Source organism: Tympanuchus pallidicinctus, unplaced genomic scaffold, assembly GCF_026119805.1.
Source record: "Tympanuchus pallidicinctus isolate F22 unplaced genomic scaffold, pur_lepc_1.0 scaffold56, whole genome shotgun sequence".
In the NCBI taxonomy this organism is placed as follows: domain Eukaryota; kingdom Metazoa; phylum Chordata; class Aves; order Galliformes; family Phasianidae; genus Tympanuchus; species Tympanuchus pallidicinctus.
In genome coordinates this window covers 113721-139838 of record NW_026294776.1, presented here as the reverse complement: position 1 = coordinate 139838, position 26118 = coordinate 113721, and the positions used below count along the sequence as shown (strand labels likewise).

At 48.5% G+C, this 26118-nt stretch overlaps 2 protein-coding genes and 1 pseudogene across 6 annotated transcripts in view; 2 read left to right on the top strand and 1 right to left on the bottom strand.

The window, feature by feature from the left end:
- The window catches only part of LOC128091934 (zinc finger protein 660-like), a 125681-nt pseudogene that overhangs the window by 40679 nt on the left and 58884 nt on the right, over positions 1 to 26118 (top strand).
- LOC128091932 (zinc finger protein 3-like) overlaps positions 1 to 26118 on the top strand; it is a 168259-nt gene that overhangs the window by 104855 nt on the left and 37286 nt on the right. Inside the window, exon 4 of one of the 5 annotated variants that reach the window (XM_052705357.1) lies at positions 14121 to 14240. The exons of the other annotated variants lie outside the window; for them this stretch is intronic. Coding sequence (XP_052561317.1) covers positions 14121 to 14240 — 120 coding nt within the window. The remainder of the gene's footprint in view (positions 1 to 14120; positions 14241 to 26118) is intronic. 5 annotated transcript variants of the gene reach the window in all.
- Positions 3124 to 25650, bottom strand: LOC128091938 (olfactory receptor 10AG1-like). The gene is given in 4 exon segments (XM_052705367.1): positions 3124 to 3978; positions 3980 to 4403; positions 24133 to 24243; positions 25151 to 25650. Coding segments are annotated over 4 exon segments (1404 nt in total). The 5' UTR covers positions 25518 to 25650; the 3' UTR covers positions 3124 to 3476.

Here is a 26118-nt window from a genome sequence, read left to right as displayed (position 1 = left end):
TCTGAAATGACGAGAACGAAGGGAAAGTAGCCTTAAGTGTTCTAACAAAGTCTTGAGCCTGTGACATCTAGTTTATGTGCGTTCATTATATCTTGTATGTGCTGTTGAAGCTCTTTCAAGTCCAAAGAAGTATTTGCGTTGTCCCAAATACCTTGTAAATGACTTTGGATTTTCGACCAAGGAAATCGAGAGCAGTTATACTCTACTGGTGTGACGCATATCGATGTATAGTCTGCATGGCAAATTAAGGATTCTTTGATTTGCATGGTTTCACATGGAGGAACTTGAGGGGGCAGTCTCCATGGACCTTTAGTGTACATTGTAAAATTCAGGCAATAAAAGTTCATAGCCCAGTGTATTCCTGTTGAAACATTAGTATCCCAATCATTTTGCATTATAATTTGTTCACACAATGGATTCATCTGGGTTAGAGTCAGTCTCTGCATCTTCCTCCGCAGTTTTCCCATCTTTGTTTTCGGCATGACGGACGTATCTCTCCGGTATCCACCATGGTGAGGTTTCATCTGTAGGGAAAACACAAACATATCCTCTGCCCCAAATTAGTACAGGATCAGGACCATAAGTTTTACCGTCCATTGGATTTCTCCAATATGCTATTGGTTTATCTCTTGTTTTATTACTCCAATGTCTATCCGCAGCCAATTTTCCATCATCATCCAGTGTCAAAAAATTTAAAACAAATAATGCATGTGATAACATAGAGAACGGAGTATCTTTAATTCCCCATGTCCCCCTTTTTATTTTCTTTAGTTGAGTTGTCAGTAAATGATTAAATTTTTCTACTATGCCTTGGCCTTCTGGATTATATGGAATTCCAGTTTTATGGTAAATTTTAAAATGTCAACAAAAGGTTGCAACCACTCTCTCACCACTCTCTCTGTAAAGAACTTCCCCCTGACATCCAAACTAAATCTTCCCTCCCTCAACTTAAAACCATTTCCCCTTGTCCTGCTGTCATAAACCCTTTCCAAGAGTTGATTCCCCTCCTGTTCGTAGGCTCCCTTTAGGTCCTGGAAGGACACAATGAGGTCACCCCTCAGCCTTCTTTTCTCCAGGCTGAACAAGTCAAGGTAAACACGTCTCAGCTTTTCCTTCATCCACAATCCCAGTCACATCATAGAATCATAGAATCACTCAGGTTAGAAAAGACTCTCAAGATCATTGAGTGCAACTGCAACCCAACCATCCTACCTTAACACTAACAACCTTCCGTTAAATCGTGTCCCCAAGCACCACATCCCAAATCTTACTGGATTCCACTGATGGATTTTCACCACAAATGACAGCACGTTTTTCCAAACCTAATCAGATAAAAAGAAAATTCCAGACTTCCTTCTCAAAACTTCAAGTCCTTGGGAAGGGTGAATGGAGGCCAATCAGAAGTGGGGAAGAAAGGAGCTGCTAAAGTCACTTGGGATCGTTTGTCCCCAGTATAATTGAAAATAAGCATACTGCACACTGCCATGTTTGCATCCATGGCTTTTAAATGGAAAAATTGACAAGGGTTCCTTTAAAGATGTGATTTTCAAACTAAGCACCGACCAAGCAGAAATCACTTATGTGGAAAGAGTCCTCCGCTGACATACCTCAGCAGAAGTGAGCATCTGCTTCTGGGTGTTCCCACCAGAAAAAAAGCAAACGTAGAACAGAATCCATTCACAGACCTCCTGCTGCAAGCAGCTGTGGTTGTCTGGAGCACAACTGAGAGCAGCAGATGATCTCAGCTTCATTTTAAATCCCTTAAAGACAGGACTGAAAATCCTGGAGTTGTGCAAAGATGTAATTGTGAGTGAGTCATCAAAGAGCTGAACAGACTCCTTGATAGACCTCATCACTGTGAAGCCTTGGGAGCCTGAAACGCGAGTCTGAGCACCGGCAAATGCCAGCTTGCAGATGGAAATGATGGCAATATGCAGATCTGAGAACAGTACCAGAGCTGTGAGTGGATTTCTGCTGCAAAGGGAACTGACTTTGAGGCCTTGGGAGTCTGAAATGCAAGACAAAGAGCATCAAAGGATAAACAGGAGGTTCTTCTGCATGTGCTGTTCATCTTTTCACAATTGAGAAATCTTTCATCCTCTATCGCTGCTGTTTGGAACAGTTCAGGGCCAATTCACTGATTTGAATTTAAAAGGGGATGGTATGTAAGACGTGTGTTGAACACAAGAAAGGAGTTCTGTTCTGATACTGCAAAAAACTGAGAGAGCTCTCTAACTGGACTGAGCACCGACAAATGCCAGCTTGCAAACAGAAATGATGGTAATACCCAAATCTGAGAACAGCATCAGATCTGTGTGTGGATTTCTGCTTCGAAGGGAACCGACTTTGCGACACTCCCACTGTCCTTCAGCACTGAGAAAACTGAGTGTGAACAACTTAGGGAAGGATGGATGCTCTGTTCAAGATCTCAGCACAAACCCCTGTTGTTTTTCCCCACGTCCACCAACTCTATAAGTGCTGTAGTCTGAAACTGTTTGGTTCTAAAATTCATTGTGGAAAAACCAGGGGAAAAAAAAACCAAACTCAGAGGAGTTGTAGTGTTTAGAATGAATGAAAGGATAGTGATGCAGAACTATAATTCTGGAGCAATCGTGGGGCTCAGGACCACAACAACCCATTTGCACTCACAGTGCTGCGGAGCATGTCGGCATCTCTGAATTTTTGAGCTGTTTTTTCTCTTGAAAACTTAGAGATTAATACATACAGAGGTTGTTTGTTTGCCCCTTCCCAGGCACGTTTGCTTTCTGCTCACTCTTGGACACCACATCCAAATGGAGTTTTTAATATTTGGGCATTGCAGCGTCGGCTGGGATAAAAACAAGAAGGCTTTGCGTTGTCTGAACTGAGAGGTGACTGACCAGGTTACTGAGACATGACTTGATCGACACACGTGTTAGAATACGTCATTTCTTTCTGGCTTGACCTTTCAGTTCAGATCTTAATAAATCAGAGGCCAAAATGTGTGACTTTCCCCAGGTCCATACAGCCTCATAGAGCATTAAGCATAGCACAGCTGATGGGCTATGAGTGAGTCTGGGCAAGACTGACATCGCCTTCCCCCTTCCCCTTCCCCTTCCCCTTCCTCTTCCCCTTCTCCTTCTTATTTAACCTGCAGAATTCTGACTTCAATATCGTTAATGAGGCACAGAGCAATCATAGGAAGGATAATATGCAGTGTAATACAGCAACTAAGACTAAATTGCAAGTACAGACTTCAAAAAGCTGGGGAGAAGGGAACCCTCGTTTCTTGCCCTGTGATGATGTGACATGAATCCCCACACACACTTCTCTATACTACATAAACTTTGATTCCTACTGTAAGATGCAGTGGGTTGTGGGATGTTGCAGCAAATCTAGAGGTGTCACATCTGGAAGTGTCTGAGCCAATACCGGATGCCAGCACTCAGCCAAATGCTCATTGTAACTATTTGGGCATATTTCACCTACTCTGGGTATTACTTTCTCCACAGGAGTTTTCTCAGGGCGATCCTCACTTCCCTATTCCTCATACTGTAGATGACAGGGTTAAGCATCGGGGTCAGAGCCACGTAAAACAGGGCAAGGTATTTGTCAGTGTCTGCGGAGCGGTGTTTGAAGTACAGGACCATGGCTGAGCCATAAAAGAGTGTCAGCACCGTGAGGTGTGAGGTGCAGGTGGAAAAGGCTTTGTGTCTGCCTGGAGCAGAGTGCATCTTCAGAACCGTCCCGATAATTCTAACGTAGGAAGCGACGATGATGGAAAAGGGAAGGACGGCAAATAGCAGGATGACAGCGTGCAGGGTCACACGGCTCCAGAAAGTATCTGCACAGGCCAGCTCCAACAGAGAGGGGACATCACAGGAAAAATGATGATGATGGGATGCACAGAAGGGCAGGGAGAACACTTGATAGGTCTGGCCCACTTGTATTGGTATGCAGCCATCCATGAGCCAACCACCAGCTGACGCAGAACCCCCCATTCATCACCAGGCTGTAGTGCAGGGGGTCACAAATGGCCACATAGCGGTCGTAGGCCATGGCGGCCAGCAGAAGGCACTCAGTGCTTCCCAGCAAAACCAGGAAATACAGCTGGGCAGCACAGCCAAAGAAGGAGATCCGGACATCTCCCGTCAGGAAACACACCAGCATTTTGGGGAGAGTGGCCGATGCGTAGCTGATCTCCAAGAAGGACAAGTTTCTCAGGAAGAAATACATGGGGCTGTGGAGGCTCAACTCCACCACTGTAATCAGCACAATCAGGCCATTCCCAATGACAACTGTGACATAAACAAGCAGGAAGATGGTGAAGCACATGCCTGGCAGCCTAGGGTGATCATTAAACCCCAAAAGAAATGCAGGTCCAGCAGTGTGATTCTTCAGGATATTTCTCTGGGGCATCTTCTCTGCATAAAACAACACCAACAATACTCGCTTAGAGAATGCCCATCCACCACCATGTACAGCTCCAACACACAGCCTACAGACAGCAGAGCAAAACGGACTTCAGGATTAAGAGACCTTGACCAAAATCTGAATGTAGATATGGCACCCTAACTTGGTATTCTGGGCAGATTCAAGATGGCAGTCAGGCACACCCAGTTGAGCATAGGGTCAAAAGTTCCATGTTTGGTCCTTCTTGAAAAGTCCCCTATGCAATGCCCTGACGATGCAGCGCAGCTGTGAGCCCCCAGCCCTGTGCAGCATCTCTAGCAGCAGAAAGCCTCTACACATCTCCCTGCAGCTCCCTGGCTCTGCTGGACAGCCCTTTACACTTCCATAGGGATGGAATCCAGATAAATCAGTTGAGGCATCTTATCCTCAGGTTGTAGTCCTGGGTCCTGCAGTGAGTCAGCTAAATTCCATGCCTCCCACACACCCAGCCAGACCAGCACTGACCACACATTTGGCCACAAGCAACTGGTCTCCTTCTTCCCTCCTCTTCCACAGGGTTCTTTCTCCTCCATCTACATTAATTCCCATCTTTGTCTGGTGCAGTCACTATCCCCTTATCAGCTCTCACTGACTACATTTCCCTCTTGCATCCCCACAATGCTATCCCCATGCTGGCTGAGCCTCCCTCTCCCTGACAGAGCTGCCATCTGTGTCACAGGGGTTGTGCCGCACTCACTGACATCTCTGTGTCTGCTGTAATAAAAAATACCCTTAAATATGACAACTCCTTTTTAAGACAGTGCTCCTGGAAAACTTTGTCCGTAACACTGAGACCTCCCTCATGAACAGTTCAAGTCTTGAAGACTTGAGGGAAATGCCTTGTTAGGTCTTTCTGCACTGTAATGAGCCACACAGCAAATGTGGTGTGCATGAACTTCAGGTACTGAGAGAAGACGGCTGCAACCAAATGATGAAGGTGCAGTCAAAACACTGTCCAGAAATGTTGGAGAGTGTTGGAGTATTAATTGGTCCCTGTGGAGCCATTACCAACAAAGCCTCCCCACATCCATGTTAGAGCAGATAATTGGAGGTCGTGTATCCTGGCAGGCAAAGGCCCTGTGCAGGTGCTTTCAAGCTGAGGAAAGCCCTTGATATGTCTGATGCAACAGAAGGGTAGGGCTATAGCTGCAGCCTCTGGGAAGGGTGGTCCTGTCCCTGATGGCCCAAGGCTCTCATATGGTCAGTGGGATGTGGGTGTGGAGTGTTCTGTGAGCGAGAATGATAGGACACCTCCCTACAGGGCTGTAAGGAGGCAAGGAGGCCCCTGTGGCACAAGGACAACGTGTGCCCTTGTCACGGAGTTGACCAGATCAATCTATGTCCGTGATAGAGGCAACAGGCCTCTGCCCTCCCCCCTCCCACCCCAGTCCCACAAAAATGGGAAGGAAGGAAGGGAGGAAAAGAACAGCGGCAACAATCTAGGGAGGAAAACTTATTTTACTATAATATTGGAATACAAGATAACAAAATGTAATACCATTTAATTGAAATTGAGATTAATAAATCAGACAAGATGAGAGAGAGAGTTCCCAGGACCGAGTTAAACCTGAAAAGCTTGGAATGGCTAGGAATGCACCCTCCAGCACCCACTGCAAGGCAGCAAGAGAGCGCCCCCCCCACCGGAATGCCAGGTCCCGTGACTTCTGTGATGTACAGGGATAGGTACCTGGAATTGGAGCATTAACACTTTAATGCCCCAATGTGTGATGAGCTCCCAGCTGTGGACAGACCTCTTCCTACAGTCACGGCACTCACTGGGACTCTCCTCTTGGGTTGGTTCTCTGGCGTCTACTTTCCTCCCATCTCCCTGCTACTCAACTGGACTGCGAATCTCACCTCAGCGTTGTGGTGAGGCCTACCCACCTTTCGGATATTCTCTCTCTCATATTGTATTTATTAGCTTCAATTCTAAATTGTATTGTATTATGATGTGTTATCTTGCATTCCGATACTGCATTTAGTAAATCAGTTTGTTTCTCCTCAGGTCGTTGCCGCTGTTTTTAATTTTTTTGGGTTCCCCTATTTCCCTTTTTTCCAGGGGCACAGATTTTGTGAAATCCCTCCACCCGCTGGTCATAGAACTGGGCCAAACCAGCCCATAAACTGTTGACAGGAGCTCTGCAGGCTCTGTATCTTGTGTGGCTGTGCTGGTAGGTAATGAGGTTGGAACTGTTTCTGAAGGTTCCCCGTATCCTGGGGATGCTTTACAGCCTGTGTGCACTGTGGATGTGCTTGTGGGTGTTGAGATTAGACCTGCGTTTGAAGCTTTTCTCACACTCAGGACACTTGAAGTGCCTCTACCCTGTGTGCTGATGGCACTTCAATTCAGAATTCCTTCTGAAGCTCTTCCCACACTCGGGACATTTATAGGGTCTTTATCTTGTGTGGATGCACTGGTGGCGTTTCAACTCAGAACTGCTTTTGAAGCTTTTTTCACACTCAGGACACCTATATGGTCTCTCCTCTGTGTGGATGTGCTGGTGGCGCTTTAAATCTGAATAACTTTTGAAGCTCTTCCCACATTCAGAGCACTTGTAGGGTCTTTCTCCCGTGTGCAAGTGGTGGTGGTACGTGAGGTGGGAATGGGTTTTGATGATCTACCCACACTCAGAGCACTTGTAGGGTCTCTCCCCTGTGTGCAAGCGCTCGTGTTGCTTCACTTGAAAAATCCTTGTAAAAGCTCTTCCCACACTCAGAGCACCTGTAGGGTCTCTCTCCTGTGTGGATGCGTTGGTGGTATGTGAGTTGGGATTTCTTCTTGAAGCTCTTCCCACAATAAGAACACTTGCATAGGCTCTCTGTTGAGTGAATGCACTGGTGGTAAACAATGCTGGAATCTTTTTCAAAACTATTTCCACTCTCAGTGCAGGGATTCTGCATTTCTTTCTGGCACACATTCTTGCTCCTGGGTTCTTCAGGCTCCTTTTGACCTACGTTGAAGTCCAATGGGCTCCTCCCTGTCTTTCCCAAACCCTTTCCCAGTGACTCCATGATCTGCTCACCCTGACCTTGCTCCAGGCCTCCTTGGACATCCCTTCTGATTTCTTCCACACAGACACCACCCCACCGCCTTTTGGCCACACCACTTTCCTGCAGGTCCTCCAGTATATCTGTAATCCCAGTTTCTCCTGGATGAAAGAGGAAATCCAGAAATAGCACACAGTGCCCAAAATAAAACACAGAGATGGCTCTTCCAGACCCAACCTCCTCCTTCCCTCCACCACCTCATCTGGGCTGAGGTCTCCTGGCATGGCCTCAGGGCTACGCACATCTGGGATCCAGGGCTCTTCCCCTCTTTCAAGCAGGGAGATCACCATGGGTTTGGGGGCTCGAGGTGGAGCTTCAATGGAAGAAATATGGAGATAAGAGTGTTTCCCAGAATCTGGCATAGCTGCTTAACCAGCAACTTTGCAGTACATCCATCACCATGATGAAAACAAGATTAGGGCCATAATAACAGTGGGCAATCACATACCCATTAGAATGTTTCCTTTAATATTTTCCAAACAGCTCAGTGCCCAAGGCTTCAAAAATGTACATGGGAATGGACTAGATGATCTTGGAGGTCGTTTCCAACCTTGCCATTCAATGATTCCATGAATGGAAAATAGAGGCAACAAATGCAGAAGTAACAACCTGGAAGTGATCTGTCTGTTGGGGCTGGTGGCACCATGCAATGTAGCAACACAAGGGCTGTTTGCAGGGAGCTGGTTCTCCTGCTCCAGGCTGATGCTTACTTGCCAAAACTGACACTGGGGCTTTTATCAGTCTGTTGCGCATACTAACCCATTCTGATAGTCATGCTTCTCAGTCTTTCCTTTGTTGCTGTTGTAGTTGTCAATATGTAACTACATGGCAATTTTACTAACTCCAGCCTGCAGAGGCTCATTCTGCACAGCCAAAGGCGCCCTAACGAGGAGGAAAGGCAGCAAAGCCCTCACCCAGCGAGGCCACGCACTGGTACGTCTCCAGCATCACGTCCCGGTACAGCGCTCGCTGCGCAGGGTCCAGCAGCGCCCACTCCTCCCTGCTGAAAGACACGGCCACCTCCGCAAAGCTCACGGGCTCCTGCAAGTAAAGAGGCTCCTTGCTGGGAACAGCCAAGGCTCAGGGAAGCAGCTCACACAGGACACAAACTCCCGTCCCAGCCGCTTCTCTGGCCCCAGCACACACACGCTGGCTGAGGCCACCTCCCTCTCCCCCTGCATTCACATCCTTCGCTCCTCGGCCTCTCCTGCCTGCTTCCCCCAGCCCCCACCTGAGATGGATGTGCTGTGGCCATCTGCTGCTCACCTGCAGCTGAAATGATCACGGCTGGATGGCAGAAATTGAACTGGAGCCTGCAGGGACAAGAGAAATGGCAGGGGAGCTGTGAGGGAACGCAGCAGTCCCTGTCCCAGCCCAGCCCTCCACAGCCCATCTGCAGGGCACTGCCTGGGGGATGGCACAGCAGGCCTTGCACAGGAACACAAGCAGCAACAGCACTGGTAACGCTCTGGCTGAAGCTGATTACAAATCACAAAGCTGACTCCAACTGGGTGGCACAAAGAACTGACACCACGTTCAACAGCTGAGGGTACATGGACTGTATGCCTAAAGACAATGCATAGCAAAAAGGCAGTCATCTTACCCCTAAACAGGGAGCAGCCCAAGTGCCCCTTGTGCTCTCCTGCACAGGTGCACGACAGGACCTCCCCACAATCAGGGATGGCTCTCAAGGATACACCTGTACAGAGATCCCACTAGGCTTCATGTCAGGACACCTTGCTGACACAGATCTTCTGTAAGAGACTCATGCTGTAACGCTGCCAGGGCCGCTAGAGGCAGATGTTACCTGCTGGGTCCCCGAAGGGAAACTACGGGCTGCCCGGGACGGGGGAGTGGAAATTCCCCCCTTGGAGGTTTCACATTCAGACACTCAAAGGGAGGCTTCTATCAATGAATCCATAGCTGCAGAGCGAGGTCATCTTGTGTCTCCTATGTTCCACAAGGAGAAACAAGGTCCCAGCTGGGCAGTATTACAGAGAGCCAACTGGCAGCAGAGCACACTCAGCCCCTCTGTCTGTCCCAGCTCCAACCCTTGCTTGTGCCCCTCGGAGCCCTAGCCGGGCTGCAACACGCCTAGGAACCGCTGCTCCCCTCGTTGCAGCCCGTCTGGCCCAGCAAACCTGCTATGCAGGGCAGGAGCTGGAGCCGGGACCGGGCTCCCGCCTGGGCTACAACAGTGCCGGTTCCGCCCCGCCTGGTGACGCTCGCCGCTACCCTCCCGCTGCTGGTGGCAGGGGGCAGGAAGCGTGCGCTCCTATGCACGAGCCGCGAAGGGTTCCTACCTTGGGTGCGGAGCAGGTTGCTCCCGCCTCTGGTGCGGGCAACCGGGCTCCGGACGGCTTCCGGCCAGGCTCTGGCCGCTTCGGCACAGCCTCAGGTGCAGGCAGCAATTCCCACAGCGAGCACGCCCCGAGCCGGCTGCCGGGCCTTAGGCAGTTTCACAGCTCGTTCTCATGGCACATCTGCACCCGGGGGAGGGAAGGAGGGATGGGGGCTGCGTTTTGTTATGCTAATGAAGCATCACTTTCTGCTGGCTCTCTTTGCTTCCTCTGCTGGGGACATTTGCACATCCTTGTGGTCACACATCCCCACGTTGCTGCCCTGCCGTTCCTTTAACTCCTCTCACCTGTGAGCAGCTCCCAGCAAGAGGCAATCTCCGGTTGCCCTGCTCTCGAGGGCAGCATCTCCCTGCAGCTGGGTCACTTCCTCACTGAGCGCTGCCCATGGCACTGATGTCACGTTTCTACTCACTGAGCAAGTGAGTTGTATTTCGAACAACTTCCTATCCTGCCTTCTCTATTCGGTCTTCCCTGCAAGGCATGAGTATGGTTAAGCTCTCTGCCGTACCAGAGCCGGCTCTGCTGTTCGCTGCTGTAGATCTACAGACTTTAATGACACCCAGAAGGAACCGCCCTTGGGGTAACCGGGGGGTTGTGTCCAGGAAAGACTGCTTCCAGTTCTATTGCATTTTCTGTGGGCCAAAAGTGGGCTCCAAGTTTCACTTGGCAATGTTTAAACTCTACGCATCTTTCTGCAGAGGATGTTTCTCTGAACTTTGCCGTGATCACAGCAGCATCTCTTTCCTTTCTGCTGATAACCCAGCTGTACACATAACCAAAAGTATTTCCTGTGCTCACATCAAGGCTTTCCAGAATGCCATGGTTCAGAAACACATCCAAAGGGACTGTATCCCTATGGCAGGGAGGGTCTACACATCCTCTTCTGATTGTGCTCTTGAGTAGAAAAACAAAAAAACAAAAACAAAAACAAAAAAAAAAAAAAAAAAAAAAAAACCCAAAAGAAAGCAAACAAGCAAGCTATTAAGGAAGCCCACCCTAGTCCAGTTTGGGACATTATTTATCAGCTTATTCCAAGTGTTCTCACTTCCATCCCACTGAAGGCTAAGTGGAACTTCCATATGTGTGGAAGATCACAGATCGTGGCCTGAACAGGTGACTTGCCTGTGAGAAAGAGTTTATGTGAGCTTTGTGTCCTGGTTGTGACAGTAGTCCATCTCATGACATCATGCGACAGACTGTTGGTATAGAGGTAGAGTACGCTGCAGAGCTGTACTGCCTGTTGTGGTGTTCTCTAGAAGTCTCCCATCAGTTCTGATTCTCCAAGAGGAGGATACACTGAGATGTGCTACATTTCCCAAGGGCCTCCACGTGATCTGCAATTGATGAGGGTGGGGGTGAAGCTCCTTTTGTGCTGTGGCAGCACAGTGTGCAGCATGGTCGTACCTTTGTGAGAAACGCTCAGCTTCAATCCCTGTGAATCACAGCATCATAGAATGGGCCTGGGTTGGAAAGGACCTCAAAGATCATCTAAGCAGAACCAACCTCTCTGTATTCTCAGAGAGCTTTGTTGGAAAGCTTATCAGGACTGCAGGACTTGGATTGCAAACACGTGCTTGAACTGCGGGCGGACTGCCCATCTCCTGCCAAGTCTGTAAACTTTCTGAGTCTTTTGAAAAGGGGAAAGAAATACATGTATCTATTTGTTTTCTCTTGTAGAACTGTTCTTCAAGAGATTGCCTTCCACCAATTTTCCTCCTTTCATACTCAGAACATACTGGTCTTTATTAAGCTCACCACTCTATTCTATGGAGCTGCAGGTATTTATAATAAAAATGTTGTGTCCATTTTGAGTGAAGTGTGAGTCAGACAAACTCAAAAAAGAAGAGTGAATAAGCCAGGAGTAAAGTGTGAGTAAAGACGAATAAAAGTTTGATTCCACCTTGAGCAAAGTGTGAGTCAAAAACGCGCAAAAAAGAAGTGTGAGTAAACCCGGAGTAAAGTGCAAGTGGAATTGGAATTACTCATTTTAATGTGGGCGTCCTCAATTCTTTGACATACGCCAGCCGCATAGAGGGAATCGGTTACAACACTTAGGGGTTCATTTGGCCATGCTTTAAAGGCCCATAAAATCATTTCTAGTTCCATAGTTTGTAAACTGTCTTGCAGCTCTGTTGGCACAAACTGATGATTCCAGCTATTGTCTCACCACACATACACATCTCCGTGGCTTCAGCATCAGTATACACTGTGCAACTATTTACCAGTCATATGAATAATGAGGTATTTCAATCCAGTCAGTTTTTTCCAGGAACTGCACTACTTGCTGATCTGGGAATTCCGTATGCCAACGACCAATGTACCCTTCTAAAGACAACTGTAAGGAGAGGGAATTATGGTACACCCATTCTGCCCACATCGAGGTAAAGGGTAAACTAATATCATCAAGTTCTTGCCCCGCTATGCTGAGACATCTGTCTCTGCCCATACAAATTAGTTCAGCTACTATATCAATAAGTCATCAAAGACTGAGCAGGGGGAAACAGCCATTCCAGCAAAAAATAAAACAAACAAACAAAAAAACACAGATGGAAAGTACAAGATTGTTTAGTAGGCCTGTTTTGAGGAGAAGTGTGCCTTTTACAGTTGTCCGTCAGTGGTATTCTGCCTTGACCAACCTCCTCCTTTTTCTTTTGCCATTGACAGATGACTGCAAAAGAGTGTCTTTCCTGGACATACACAAGAGAAATGTCATGAAGTAGGGACTGACGATGGCCAGCTGCCGATTGAATTTGGGTGGTGATCTGGACTAGAGCCTGCTTAGCCTCAGGCATCAGTACAATTGCATCATTAGCACATCTCTCCCTTAACAACTGTAACAACGGTTCCAGTTGTGCGTTAGAAATGCCAACCGATGGCCATAGCCATTGTAAGTGACCTAAAAGAGTTTGAAAGTTGGTGAATGCAGAAATATCAATTTTCAATTCTGCAGTCTGAGGGTATATCATAGCATCTGACAGTTTCCAACCCAGATTTAACATAGGAAAGGTGCGTTGCACTTTCTCTGGTGCCACCATAAGGCCAAATTGAGAGAGATGGGAGATTAATTGCATTTCCCAGCTATTATCAAAAGGCTGTTCCTGACAGCACAGGATGTCATCCCTGTAATGATAAATGATCATATGAGGGTTGGCTTTACAAATAGGTTGCCAGACGGCACAGTCGGAGAATACTTCAAGCCTTGAGGCAGTACAACACGTTCATGCCAAGAGGCTGGCTCTGCTTTATTGACAGATGGCACAGAGAAAGCAAAATACAGGCAGCCTTTCTTGTGGTGTGTCTCCCGTATTCCCTCTTTTTTGTTTATGAAGAATGGATTTCAACGTGAGATGAGTAGGCTCAATGATAGCTTGTCCAGTGGGAGAATGAGGAATGCCTGCAATATGTCTAACAGCCCATGCTTGGAGGAAAGTTCAAATGGCTTTAAAGTATAAGCAAGTCCGTTATAAGCCCTAACCAAGTTACACTCAGGGCTGCAGAGACGCAGCAGCAAGCGATGTAGGGTTGAGTAAACCATGAGTAAAGGGTCAGTAAACATGGCATAAAATGTGAGTAAAACCAGAGTAAGAAGTGAGCTCACCCGGAGTTGAGTAAGAATAATCCCAGAGCAAAGAGTGTGCAAGTCTGGTAAAAAGTGTGAGCAAATCCTGGTGAAAACTGTGAGTAAACCAGGAGTAAAGTGTGAGTAAACTCAGAGTAAAGAGTAAGAAACACCTGGAGAAAACTGCGGGAAGGCTTGGAAGAGAGAGCATACACACCTGGAGTAGGGTGTCATAAAAAGTGTGAGTGCAAAGTGTGAGTAAAGCCCAGAGTAAGGAGTGGATGCACCCCAAGTAGACTAAGAGTAAACCCAGAGTAAAGAGTGTGTTACTCTAGTGTAAAATCTGAGTAAAACTGGACAAAACTGTGAGTAAGACAAGAGCAAGGTGTCAGTAAACTCGGAGTACAGTGTGAGAAACACCTAGCATAAAGTGTGGGTAGGCCCAAAAGACAGAGCATACACTCCTGAGAAATTTTGCCAGAAAAACCCGGATAAAACTGTGAGTAAACCCAGAGTGAAGTGTGAGTAAAGTAATGAAAATTTGAGAAACCCTGGATTAAAGTGCAAGTCAAACACACTCAAAAATAAGTGTGAGTAAACTCCATTTGGTGAGCTTCTCTGTCATCTAGCAACACAGTTGGCCCCAGTGTCCCAGCATCAAAGTGACCAGGTGGCAATGGGTTCCTTTGTGTGCTGTGCAAAATCTTTCCTCTTTCATCCAGCAGGAACTGGGATTACAGATATGCTGGAGGACCTGCAGGAAAGTGGTGTGGCCGAAAGGCGGTGGGGTGGTGTCTGTGTGGAAGAAATCAGAAGGGATGTCCAAGGAGGCCTGGAGCAAGGTCAGGGTGAGCACATCATGGAACCTCTTGGAATCCGTCTGATAAAGAAAGGAAGCAGCCCGCTGGACTTCAACATAGGTCAAAAGAGAGCCTGAAGAATCCAGGAGCAGGGATGTGTGCCAGAAAAAAAGAAAAAAAAAAAAGCAGAATCCACGCACTGAGTGTGGAAACAACATTGAAAAAGATTCCAGTATCGTTAACCACCAGTGCATGCGCTCAGCAATGAGTCCATACAAGTGCTGTGACTGTGGGAAGAGCTTCAGAATGAGATCCCACCTCACCTACCACCAATGCATCCACACAGGAGAGAGTCCCAGCAGGTGCTCTGAGTGTGGGAAGAGCTTCAAAAGTAGTTCTGAACTGAAGTGCCACGAGTGCTTCACACAGGAGAGAGAACCTTTCAGTGTCCTGAGTGTGCAAAGATCATTGTGGGTGATGGCAACCCTGGTTGTAAGGCTCCCATGGGCTCCATTATTTTCTTAATTTTCCTCAAATTGTGTAAGAGCCTCCATCTTCCTGATTTCTTTTTTATAATGAATATGGGGGTATTCCATGGGCTTGTGGAACAAACAATATGTCCTGCTTCGAATTGTTCTAGAACTAGTTTTTGGGCCTCTGATAACTTTTCCTGAGTTAGCAACCACTGATCCACCCATACCAGGTTATCAGTTTTCCATTATAACTTTATGGGTTGAGGCCGCTGCTCAGTGGCCACGACTGATAAACTGCTGATGGTGAAACCAACCAGAAATGAAGTTGAGCCATCACGTCCCGACTATATGTATATAATATAAGGCACCATATATCTTGCCTTGAATTATGATTGGATCAGTTATTGTGGTAGCTATTTTTCCTGGGTTTTGATCAATCAATGTTGTGCTTACTGCGGCAACCAAGTCTGATCCCAGACTCCCTCGGGTGGCTGGCTGTAATTGTCAGTTTCCCTGACCCTATCTACAGGCTAAAGTTGCATGTGAAGCATTCTTGCAGTTTTTGCACCAAACCTGTTCTCTACATTGTTTCCTAATATGTCCCCTGTTTCCACACCTAAAACATGACCCTTGTGACTCAGCCCTCTCCTTCATCCCCAATGGCCTTAGCACAGCTGCTAAAGCAGCAGAGACTGATTCCACTGAGGTACGCATTGATTGTTTCACTGCTCTCCCAGTCATAGCTGCAGATGCGTCTACACCAGATTGGTTCACCTTCTCTATCATATCTGCTACACTGGCTGATCGTGGCAACTGCAATAGGATACTCCGTGTTTTTGCATTGGCCTTCTCTACTGCTAATGTTTTCAGCATAATTTCCTTGGCTTCTGGGGTGAGGCTGAATTCAGGCATTAGGGAGTCTGTTAATTTGTCTATAAAGGAGGAAAATGGTTCCCCATCCGACTACTTAATTGTAATGCAGTGTGGCTGCACCTCTTCCTAGGGCACAAATTGCAAGGCCATTCGAGCGCAGCGCATGCTTTCCCATAGAATGGGTGCAGGGAAAGTCATCTGAACCTGAGTGGTTGTATAATTGCCCATCCCCATTAACATAGCTGGGGTAACATTAGCAAGCGGGTCACCCGGAGGTCTATTTACTCTGGTCAAAACCTCACACTCTGTCCACCAGGCCTTATCCCACACCATCAATTGTGAGAGTCAGCAAATCAGTTTCATTATTTGCTTAATATCTTCTGGCACCATCATATTCGTGGACCATAACCATTGTAACATTTGCCTGGCTGCCTGTGAGCACAGCCCATTATCAGCCACAGTATTACATAACTGCTGTAACAGCTTCCAGTCTATTTGTACATATTTGGCAACCTGCCCGTTCCCATACCCAGGCTGATGAATTTCCAGATATGCCCCTTGTGTTAACAACCTGACCACCCCCATTCTCCTTCCAGGACTGCATCCCTTATTATTGCTGACCATTCTCCACCCCCATAGGTTGTACGCTTAAGCCACCACGTCCCCCCAGTCTCCCGCCAACTCTCCTTTCCCGAGAGGTGGCTTCATCATCGCTGGATGACGATTCCCCTGATTTGGGATTCAGAAGAATCGGCCGTGCTGGCAGCCTGGGGCAGGTAGATTGATCTGATCCATCCGTCACAGAAGGAGTAGGCAGCAATGGGGTGTTGGGTTCAATCATTTTGGGGCAGTCCAATGAGGCAAATTCGGATTGCAAACTTCAGCTTCCAGCATAATTGGTGGGGTTGATGGTTCAAAGATTGACTGTCCCCCCACTCCAAACACTGATTCTGTCGTCTTAGTGCCTTCAGCCAGGTCTAAAACTTGCATCACATTCTGGGCAGTATTTTTCTCTACCTAGTATTTCTTTAGGCAGTTAATAACCTCCTGCCAAGGGCTCTGCATCCTTTTTACCCACTTTTCTACATCTATTACAGTGTCCCAAATAGCATCACTGAAATCTTGCCACTCCTTAAAAAGACCTGTACTGAATCACTGAAATGCCCTTCTGCCCGGCCCATTGTAACTAATGCAGATAGGGCTTAGGCACTGAGCTTTACGCCTCGCTTCTCTAACAAGCTCGCTGGTAATGACAGGGCTACCTCCAGCTCCATGTTTTCCTTCCCGGTTTTAGCATGCGCTCACTCGACTGGCGTCCTTCCTCCCATAGCAAAGCCCCGAAGATTTTCAGACTGCCTCCGCTCCCTGTTCGGGCGCCATTTGGGAGTGGGATTGTGGGATCTTAGAGATGACTCGATACCAGTTAGCAGCTAAGTCCAACCTTTAATGGTAGAGCATCAGAGTATATAACCTTACAGTACACTTGTTGCCTTCTCATTGGGCACTACTCATTTACGTCAACCTGTAACCCTGAGAACGTGAAGTTCCCCGCTACACCTACTTCCCATAACAGCTTCCTCATACAGCTTAACATGCAAGTAGTTGTTTACTCAAATTGCCTTACAAGGCTATCATGACCTTGATACTCTGAACATGGCCTTGGTTTTCAAGCCAGTCCTCAACACATGTGCAAGGCTGTTACATGTTACTGGTTTCTCACATTGGCATCCAAAGCTGGAGGCCCTGTGTGCTGCAGCATCATCAGCATGAGTGAGAGGTGGTGGGAACGGTCCTGTGACGGGTGTGCTGTGTGTGATGGATGGCTCTGGGCTCTGCAGGCTGGAGATGCAGGGCAGGTGGGATGGGATGGGGTTGCTGTGTGTATTTGGTGGGCTGGATGGAATGGAGCTTACAGTTCTGCTCACAGGAGCAGAAGTACTCTCTGTCTTGCTTAGGGGACTAAATATCAGTCAGTGGGCAAAATACAGTGTGAGGGCAATCATTTTGCTTCTCAAACTTCCTACTGCTGCTGTTATCTGCAGTGACAATGTCTCACATTCTTTGAGTGAGGAAATGCAAAACTGTGCAGTCAGAACTCATGCCCCTAGAAGAACATTTAGAATGCAGGGCAGGGGGCCAGACAGGGCACTGCATCAATATCAGTGACACCAAAAAAGGATGGACAGTCTCAGCAATTGGGGGCCCCTGGCTGGCGAGCACTGAGGCTCCCTTTTGCTGCTTGGCTGAAGGGGCAGCATTGTGATCAAGGCTTTGGGTATTCTGATCTTGTGCAGGAAGAAACGGGGTGTGCGGGCTACTGATGGACTGAGCAAGTGGGGCACACATGTGCTGGGGAGCAAGCTCTCTGGAATGATTGCCAAGTCTTTAAACTAGGTCCAAAGAGGCAAGAGAGGGGAATTCAGTGTGGCAGAGAAGGGCTGAGGAATGTTGTCACTGTGGGAGATTGTTGGAGATTACAGGGAAAACCTCTGAGCTCTCCCATATCATATATATATATATGTATCCCATGTATATGTATATATATGTATATATATGTATATATATGTATATATATATATCCCATATATATATGGGATATATATGATATCCCATATCATATGGGATCATATGGGAGGATCATATGGGGACTCCTCAGAGAAGGTCATGTTGCCAAGACCCCATCCAAAATCTTCCTGTGTCCCTCCAAGTGTTAATGCACCTGCTGCTTCCCTGAAGTGCCAGTAGACCAGTGCGCATAGCATGGGAAATGAACAGGATGAGCTGCAGATCTGTGTACCGTCACAGGGCCATGATCTCACTGCAGTCATGGAGATGTGGTGACACAGTTCATGTGACTGGAATGCTGCCATGGAGGGCTGTGTCCTTTTCAGGAACGATAGGCTGGGGAAGCAAGGTGGAGGAGTTGCCCTTATATGAGAGAGCTACTGGAATAGACTGAGGTGCACCCGTGAGAGGGTGAAGAACGTGTGGAGTGCTTCTGGGTGGGAATGAAGAGCAGGGCTGGTTGGCCGACAGTGTTGTGGGGTGTACTACAGTCACCAGATCAGGAGGATGAAGTCGATGAGGCCTTCTACATGCAGCTGGAAGTAGCCTTGCAATCCCATGCACTGGGTCTCGTGGGGGACATGAATCATCCACATATCTGCTGCCCAATGGTCAGGGCTTGGAACTAAGCCCAACTGGAGACCCGTTACAAGTGGTGCCCCCAAGAGGTCGGTACTGGGGCCCATCTTGCTTAATATCTTTACTGATGGCCTTGATGAAGGCACTGAGTGTGCCCTCAGTAAGTCTGCAGATGGCAACAAGCTGGGAGGTAGTGTTGATCTCCCTGAGGATAGGGACGCCCTTCAGAGGGATCTGGATAAGCTGGATTGTTGGGCTGAGGGGAATGGGATGAGGTTCAATAAGGCCAAGTGCCAGTTCCTGCACTTTGGCCACAATAATCCCATACAGCTATAGGCTTGGGGCTGAGTGTCTGAATGACTGTGAAGAGGAAAGGGACCTGGGGGTGTTGGTTGATGCTCGGCTGAACACAAGCTGACAGTGTGCCCAGGTAGGCAAGAGGTCCAACGGCATCCTGGCCTGCATTAGAAATAGTGTGACCAGCAGGAGCAGGGAGGTCATCCTCTCCCTCTATTCAGCACTGGTGAGGCTGCACCTCAAATATTGTGTTCAGTTTTGGGCCCCTCACTACAAGAAAGACTTTGAGGACCTGTAACACGTCCAGAGAAGGGCAACAAAACTGGTGAGGGGTCTGGAGCACAAATCCTATGAGGAGTGGCTGAGGGAGCTGGAATTGTTCAGTCTGGAGGAGGCGCAGAGGAGACCTCATTGCACTCTCAAACTTTGGCCTCTTTTCCCAGGCAACAAACAGGACCCAAGGAAATGGCTGCAAGTTGTACCAGAGGAGGTTTCGGTTAGACGTAAGGGAGAACTTTTTCCCTCAGAGAGTGGTCAGACAATGGAATGGCTGCCCAGGAAGAGGTGGAGTCGTCACCCCTGGCAGTGCTCAAGAGGCATCTGGATGAGTGGCTATGAGATATGGCTTAGGGGCTTGTAGTTGCAGTGGTAATAGGAGGATGGTTGAACTGGATGATCTAGCAGGTTATTTTCAACCTTGCAATTCTATGATTCTATGATTCACATCCCACTGACTGTGGGAGAGCCTTGGGACATCAGTGAGGGACAGGACCACCCTTCCCAGAGGCTGCAGCTATGGCCCTACCCTTCTGTTGCATCAGACAAACCAAGGGCTTGCCTCGATCTCAAAGCACCTGCACAGGGCCTTTGCCTGCCGGGAATCACGGCCTCCAATTATCTGCTCTAACATGGATGTGGAGATGCTTTGCTGGTAATGGCACACAGGGACCAATTAATACTCCAACACTCTCCAGCATTTCTAGACAGCATTTTGACTACACCTTCATCATTTGGTTGCAGCCGTGTTCTCCTCAGTACCTGAAGTTCATGGACACCACATTTGCTGTGGGGCTCATTACAGTGCAGAAAGACCTAACAAGGCATTTCCCTCAAGTCTTCAAGACTTGTACTGTTCATGAGGGAGGTCTCAGTGTTGCAGACAAAGTTTTCCAGGAGCACTGTCCAAAAAAGGAGTTGCCGTATTTAGGGGTATTTAGAGGGGACTTTTCAAGGACAACCCAACAAGGAACTTTCTGTCCTGTGTTCATTTTCCTGCCCTTAGGGTAGGGATGACTGGAGAAATGGGAGAGGAGCTGTCTATGTTGACACATCACTGAGACTGCTGTACTGCAGCTTTGGAGATGAGTAGGATTGTGAGCAGCATCCTCGTGTTCCATCAGCCTTACCTCACTCAGTGTACAGAATGAGCGTTAGCTTTCTTCATCCCATTCAAGCTTTCATATCAGAAAGTCTGTTTACTGACTCGCCTGAAGGCTGTGCTGCCATTCAGTGAGACCTGGACAGGCTGGAGAGCTGAACAGTAAGAAACCTGATGAGGTTCAACAAAAGCACGTGTAGAGTCTTACATCTAGAGAGGAATAATTGCATGCACTGGTACAGGCTGGGGGATGAGCTGCTGGAGAGGAGCTCTGCAGAGAGGGACCTGGGTGTCCTGGTGGACAACAGGTCAGATATGAGCCAGCAGTGTGCCCTCATGGCCAAAAAGGCCAATGGCATCCTGGGGTGCATTAAAAAGAGCATGGCCAGTAGGTCGAGGGAGGTGATCCTCCCCCTCTACTCTGCCCTGGTAAGGCCTCATCTGGAGTACTGTGTCCAGTTCTGAGCTCCCCAGTACAAAATAGAGAGGGACCTTTGGAAAGAATCCAGCAGAGGGTCACAAAGATGGTGAAGGGCCGGAGCATCTCTCCTGTGAAGAAAAGCTGAGTGAGCTGGGTCTGTTTATCCTTGAAAAAAGATGACTGAGTGGGGATCTAATCTAGGTTTATAAATACCTGTGGGGGCATAGTGGTGAGGCCAGTCTCTTTTCAGTGGTACGTGGAGACACGACAAGGGGAAATGGACATAAGCTGCAGCATAGGAAGTTCTGCACTAATGTGCGCAAGAATTTTTTTAGGTGAGGTGACGGAGCACTGGAACAGGCTGCCCAGGGGGGTTGTGGAGTCTCCTTCTCTGGAGATGTATAAGACTCGCCTTGATGCCTACCTGTGCGACCTGATGCAGGGAACCTGCTTTGGCAAGGGGGTTGGACTCGATGATCTTTAGAAGTCCCTTCCAACTCAGAATCACAGAATCACCCGGGTTGGAAGGGACCTCAAGGAGCATGTAGTTCCAACCCCCCTGCCTAGCAGGGCCACCAAACACACACATTCAGATCAGGTTGCCCAGGACCCCGTCCAACCTGGCCTTGAACACGTCCAAGGACGGGGCATCCACAACCTCCCTGGGCAGCCCGTTCCAGGGCCTAACCACTCTCCTTGTGAAGAAACTCCTACAATTCTGTGATTCCATGATGATACCTGCAAAGATAAGCATGCACACAGATACTGCCCTGCAAACAGGCAGTTTCCTGACTGGCAAAAATGGGTGCACTGACTTTCAGGTGGTGAGTGTGACAGCAGAAAGGAAAAGAAAGAAAAGACACAAGACTTGTAAACAATAGGCCATTAGACACCAATAGAAGGCCTGTTTTTCTCCCTCCTGGTTGGGAAATGCCTTTCCAAAAGCAAGCAGTGGGTTGGAGGAGGCACCAAAACCAAATCCTGATTGCACCTTTCCCTCTCCTCATTCCACTTGCAGATATCTATTTTAGGAACAAAAAACAAGACGACAGTGAAGAAAGCTTCAGTAAAACTCAGCTACTTTATTCACACCCTTCCCTTTCTACTACAGATGATTCTCAGAAAACCTCCAAGAGCCGCGTTACTGCTCTCCTGACCCTTCTCTCAGATTCATCAGCGCACTCACAAATTACTGAGAGCAACACATGCACACAGACACACAGAACATCCCTACACAGATGCGTCTCCTTAGGAAATGGCGTCAAAAAGCTGCTGGCAGGAAGAGCAGAAGAGGAAAGCAGGATTTGGGTAGCAAGGAGAGGCCATCTGAAGCTCCTGGGTTAAATCCATTCTGCAGAGGGTGCCAGTGATGCCATCTCCTTTGCAAACTCCTCCCGAGTGGGGAGAAGCATCTGGGTCTCCCTCATCCTTGGGCTCACCAAAACTCTTAAGGTATCTCTTTAGGGGGTTTCCCCATGGGAAAGGAGTTGCTAGACCAGAGAAAAACTTCCTGCACCAGAGACACTTGCAGGACCTCTTTATCACAAGGACTGGACAATGTTTAATGATGACTGAGCTTGGGATGAGCTCTCTTCCTGCAGTGCAGGCATTTCTAGGGTCATTGCTCTGAGAGGATCCCCTAGCAAAAGCTCTTCCCATATATGGCTGTGACACATCCCACTCTGGATTCTCCTTTGCATGGCCACTCAACACAGAAACTGCAGCTGAAGGACAGCAATATGCGTTATTCTCATGCAACGAAGGAGAAAGAGGATTGAGTTTGGCCACAGAGCTCTTCCTCTACTCAAGAGATTTGTAAGGTTCATCACCACACAAAGCCACAGGTGGTCATCATGCTGGGGCTCTGGCTGTAGCTCTTCCCACCTTTGGAGCTCTGCAGGCTCTGTATCTTGTGTGGCTGTGTTGGTAGGTAATGAGGCTGGAACTGCTTTTGAAGGCTCCCCGTATCTTGTGATTGTTCTACAGCCTGCACGCGCTGTGGATGTGCTTGTGGGTGTTGAGATTAGACCTTCTTTTATAGCTCTTATCACACTCAGGACACTGAAAAGGTCTCTCTCCTGTGTGGATGCCCTTGTGGTGCTTCAATTCAGAACTGCTTTTGAAGCTCTTCCCACACTCAGGACACTTATAGGGTCTCTCTCCTGTGTGAAAGCGCTTGTGGTAGGTTAGGTGGGAACTGCTTCTGAAGCTCCTCCCACACTCAGGACATTTGTAAGGTTTCTCCCCTGTGTGGATGCGTTGGTGCCTCTTTAAATCAGAATGGTTTGTGAAGCTCTTCCCACACTCAGGACACTGAAATGGTTTCTCTCCTGTGTGTGTGCGCTCGTGCAGCTTCAATTCAAAACACCTCTTGAAGCCCTTCCCACACTCAGAGCACTTGTATGGTTTTTCATCTGTGTGGATGAGGTGGTGCGACTTCAATTCAGAACGACTTCTGAAGCTCTTCTCACACTCAGAGCACTTGTAGGGTCTCTCCCCTGTGTGGATGAGATGGTGCCTGTTTAAATCAGAACTTATGGTGAAGCTCTTCCCACACTCACAGCACTTGTATGGTTTTTCACCTGCGTGGATGCGATGGTGCGACTTCATTTCAGAACTGCTTCTGAAGCTCTTCTCACACTCAGGACATTTGTAGAGTCTCTCCCCTGTGTGGATGCGCTGGTGCCTCTTCAAATTAGAACTGATTGTGAAGCTCTTCCCACACTCAGAGCACTCGTAGGGTCTCTTCCCTGTGTGGAAGCGCTGGTGCAGCTTCAATTCAGAACTGCTTCTGAAGCTCTTCCCACACTCAGGACACTGAAATGGCCTCTGTCCCGTGTGTCTGCGCTTGTGCAGCTTCAATGCTGAACAGCTCTTGAAGCTCTTTGCACACCCAGAAAACTTGCTTGGGCTCATCGATGAGCGAATGCTCTGGTGGTTAATGATGCTGGAATCTTTTTCAAAGCCATTTCCACACTCAGTGCATGGATTCTGCTTTTTCTTCTGGCACACATCCTTGCTCCTGGGTTCCTCAGGCTCCTTTTGACCTATGCTGAAGTCCAATGGGCTCCTTCCTGTCTTTCCCAGACCCTTTCCCAGTGGCTCCATGAGCTGCTCACCCTGACCTTGCTCCAGGCCTCCTTGGACATCCCTTCTGATTTCTTCCACACAGACACCACCCCACCGCCTTTCGGCCACACCACTTTCCTGCAGGTCCTCCAGCATATCTGCAATCCCAGTTCCTGCTGGATGACAAGAAATCCAGAAATAGCATACAGTGCCCAAAATAAAACACAGACAGAGATGGCTCTTCCAGTCCCAACCCTCTCTTTCTCTCTACCACCTCACCTGGGCTGAGGTCTCCTGGCACAGCCTCAGGGCTACACACATCTGGGATCCAGGTCTCTTCCCCTCCTTCAAGCAGGGAGATCACCATAGGTTTGGGGGCTGGAAGTGGAGCTTCAATGAGAGAAACAGGGCAGATGAGAACAATTCCTTCATTCTGGCACAGTGCCTGTTCAACACCTCGACTCTGTCCCCTCCCCAGGGAGAAATCTCAATTTCAGCCTGAATGACACTGAGCCTACAGCTTCCTTTGGAGCAAAGAGTCCTTATACAACTCTGAAAACTCCAAAGGGATTTTTTTCCTTAACATTAACTTGAGAACAGTTTGTTCATTTTCTGACAAATATCAATGACCAAGGCATCAAAATGTTTATGGCAACTGAGTGCAAAACCCTACATTGTAAAGGAGTAAACAGGGAGTCATCTGTTAGCTGGAGCTGGTGGCACGATGTAAAACACAAATAGAAGGGCTGGTTTTCTCTCTCCTAGCTGATGCCTGCTTGCCAGCACTGACTCTGGGGCGCTTGTGAGTCTGCTGTGCATACTAATCCCTCCTGATATTCATGCTTCTCAGTCTTTCCTTTTTTGCTGTTGCTGTTATCAATATGTAACTGCATGGCAATTATGCTAGGCAGGGCCTGCAGAGGCTCATTCTGCACAGCCAAAGGCGCCCTAACGAGGAGGAAAGGCAGCAAAGCCCTCACCCAGCGAGGCCACGCACTGGTACGTCTCCAGCATCACGTCCCGGTACAGCGCTCGCTGCGCAGGGTCCAGCAGCGCCCACTCCTCCCTGCTGAAAGACACGGCCACCTCCGCAAAGCTCACGGGCTCCTGCAAGTAAAGAGGCTCCTTGCTGGGAACAGCCAAGGCCCAGGGAAGCAGCTCACACAGGACACAAACTCCCGTCCCAGCCGCTTCTCTGGCCCCAGCACACACACGCTGGCTAAGGCCACCTCCCTCTCACCCTGCATTCACATCCCTCGCCCCTCGGCCTCTCCTGCCCGCTTCCCCCAGCCCCTACCTGAGATGCATGTGCTGTGGCCATCTGCTGCTCTCCTGCAGCTGAGATGATCACGGCTGGAAGGCAGAAGTTGAACTGGAGCCTGCAGGGACAAGAGAAATGGCAGGGGAGCTGTGAGGGAACGCAGCAGTCCCTGTCCCAGCCCAGCCCTCCACAGCCCATCTGCAGGGCACTGCCTGGGGGATGGCACAGCAGGCCTTGCACAGGAACACAAGCAGCAACAGCACTGGTAACGCTCTGGCTGAAGCTGATTACAAATCACAAAGCTGACTCCAACTGGGTGGCACAAAGAACTGACACCCGGTTCAACAGGTGAGGGTACATGGACTGTGTGCCTAAAGACAATGCATAGCAAGGAGGCAGTCATCTTACCCCTAAACAGGGAGCAGCCCAAGCGCCCCTTGAGCTCTCCTGCACAGCCAGGGCTGCACGACAGGATCTCCCCACAGTCAGGGATGGGTCTCAATTTCACACCTGTACAGAGATCCCACTTAGCATCATGTCAAGACACCTTGCTGACACAGATCTTCTGTAAGAGACTCATGGTTAGTTGGAGCTTTGTGAGCTTCTCTAAGGTGCTTTGTTAGAGCGATTATCTGAAGGTAATCACAGCATCAGAGAATACCCGGGGTTGAAAAGGACCACAATGACCACCTAGTTTCAAGAAACTGCTATGTGCACAGACACCGTCCAGCAGACCAGTCTTCTGAGCCACATCCCAACGGCCCAAAGGATGGGGCATCCACATCCTCTATGGGCAACCTGTTCTTGTGCCTCACCACCCACTCAGAGAGTGAAATAATTTCTTCTGATATCTAAAATAATCTCCTCTGTCTCAATTAAAACCATTCCCCATGTTCCACTGCTATATCCACGCTTGTAAACAGTCGTTCCCCTCCAGTTTATAAGTTTCCTTCAAGTCCTGGAAGGCCACTAGGAGGTCTCCCCAATGCTTTCTGCTCTCTAAG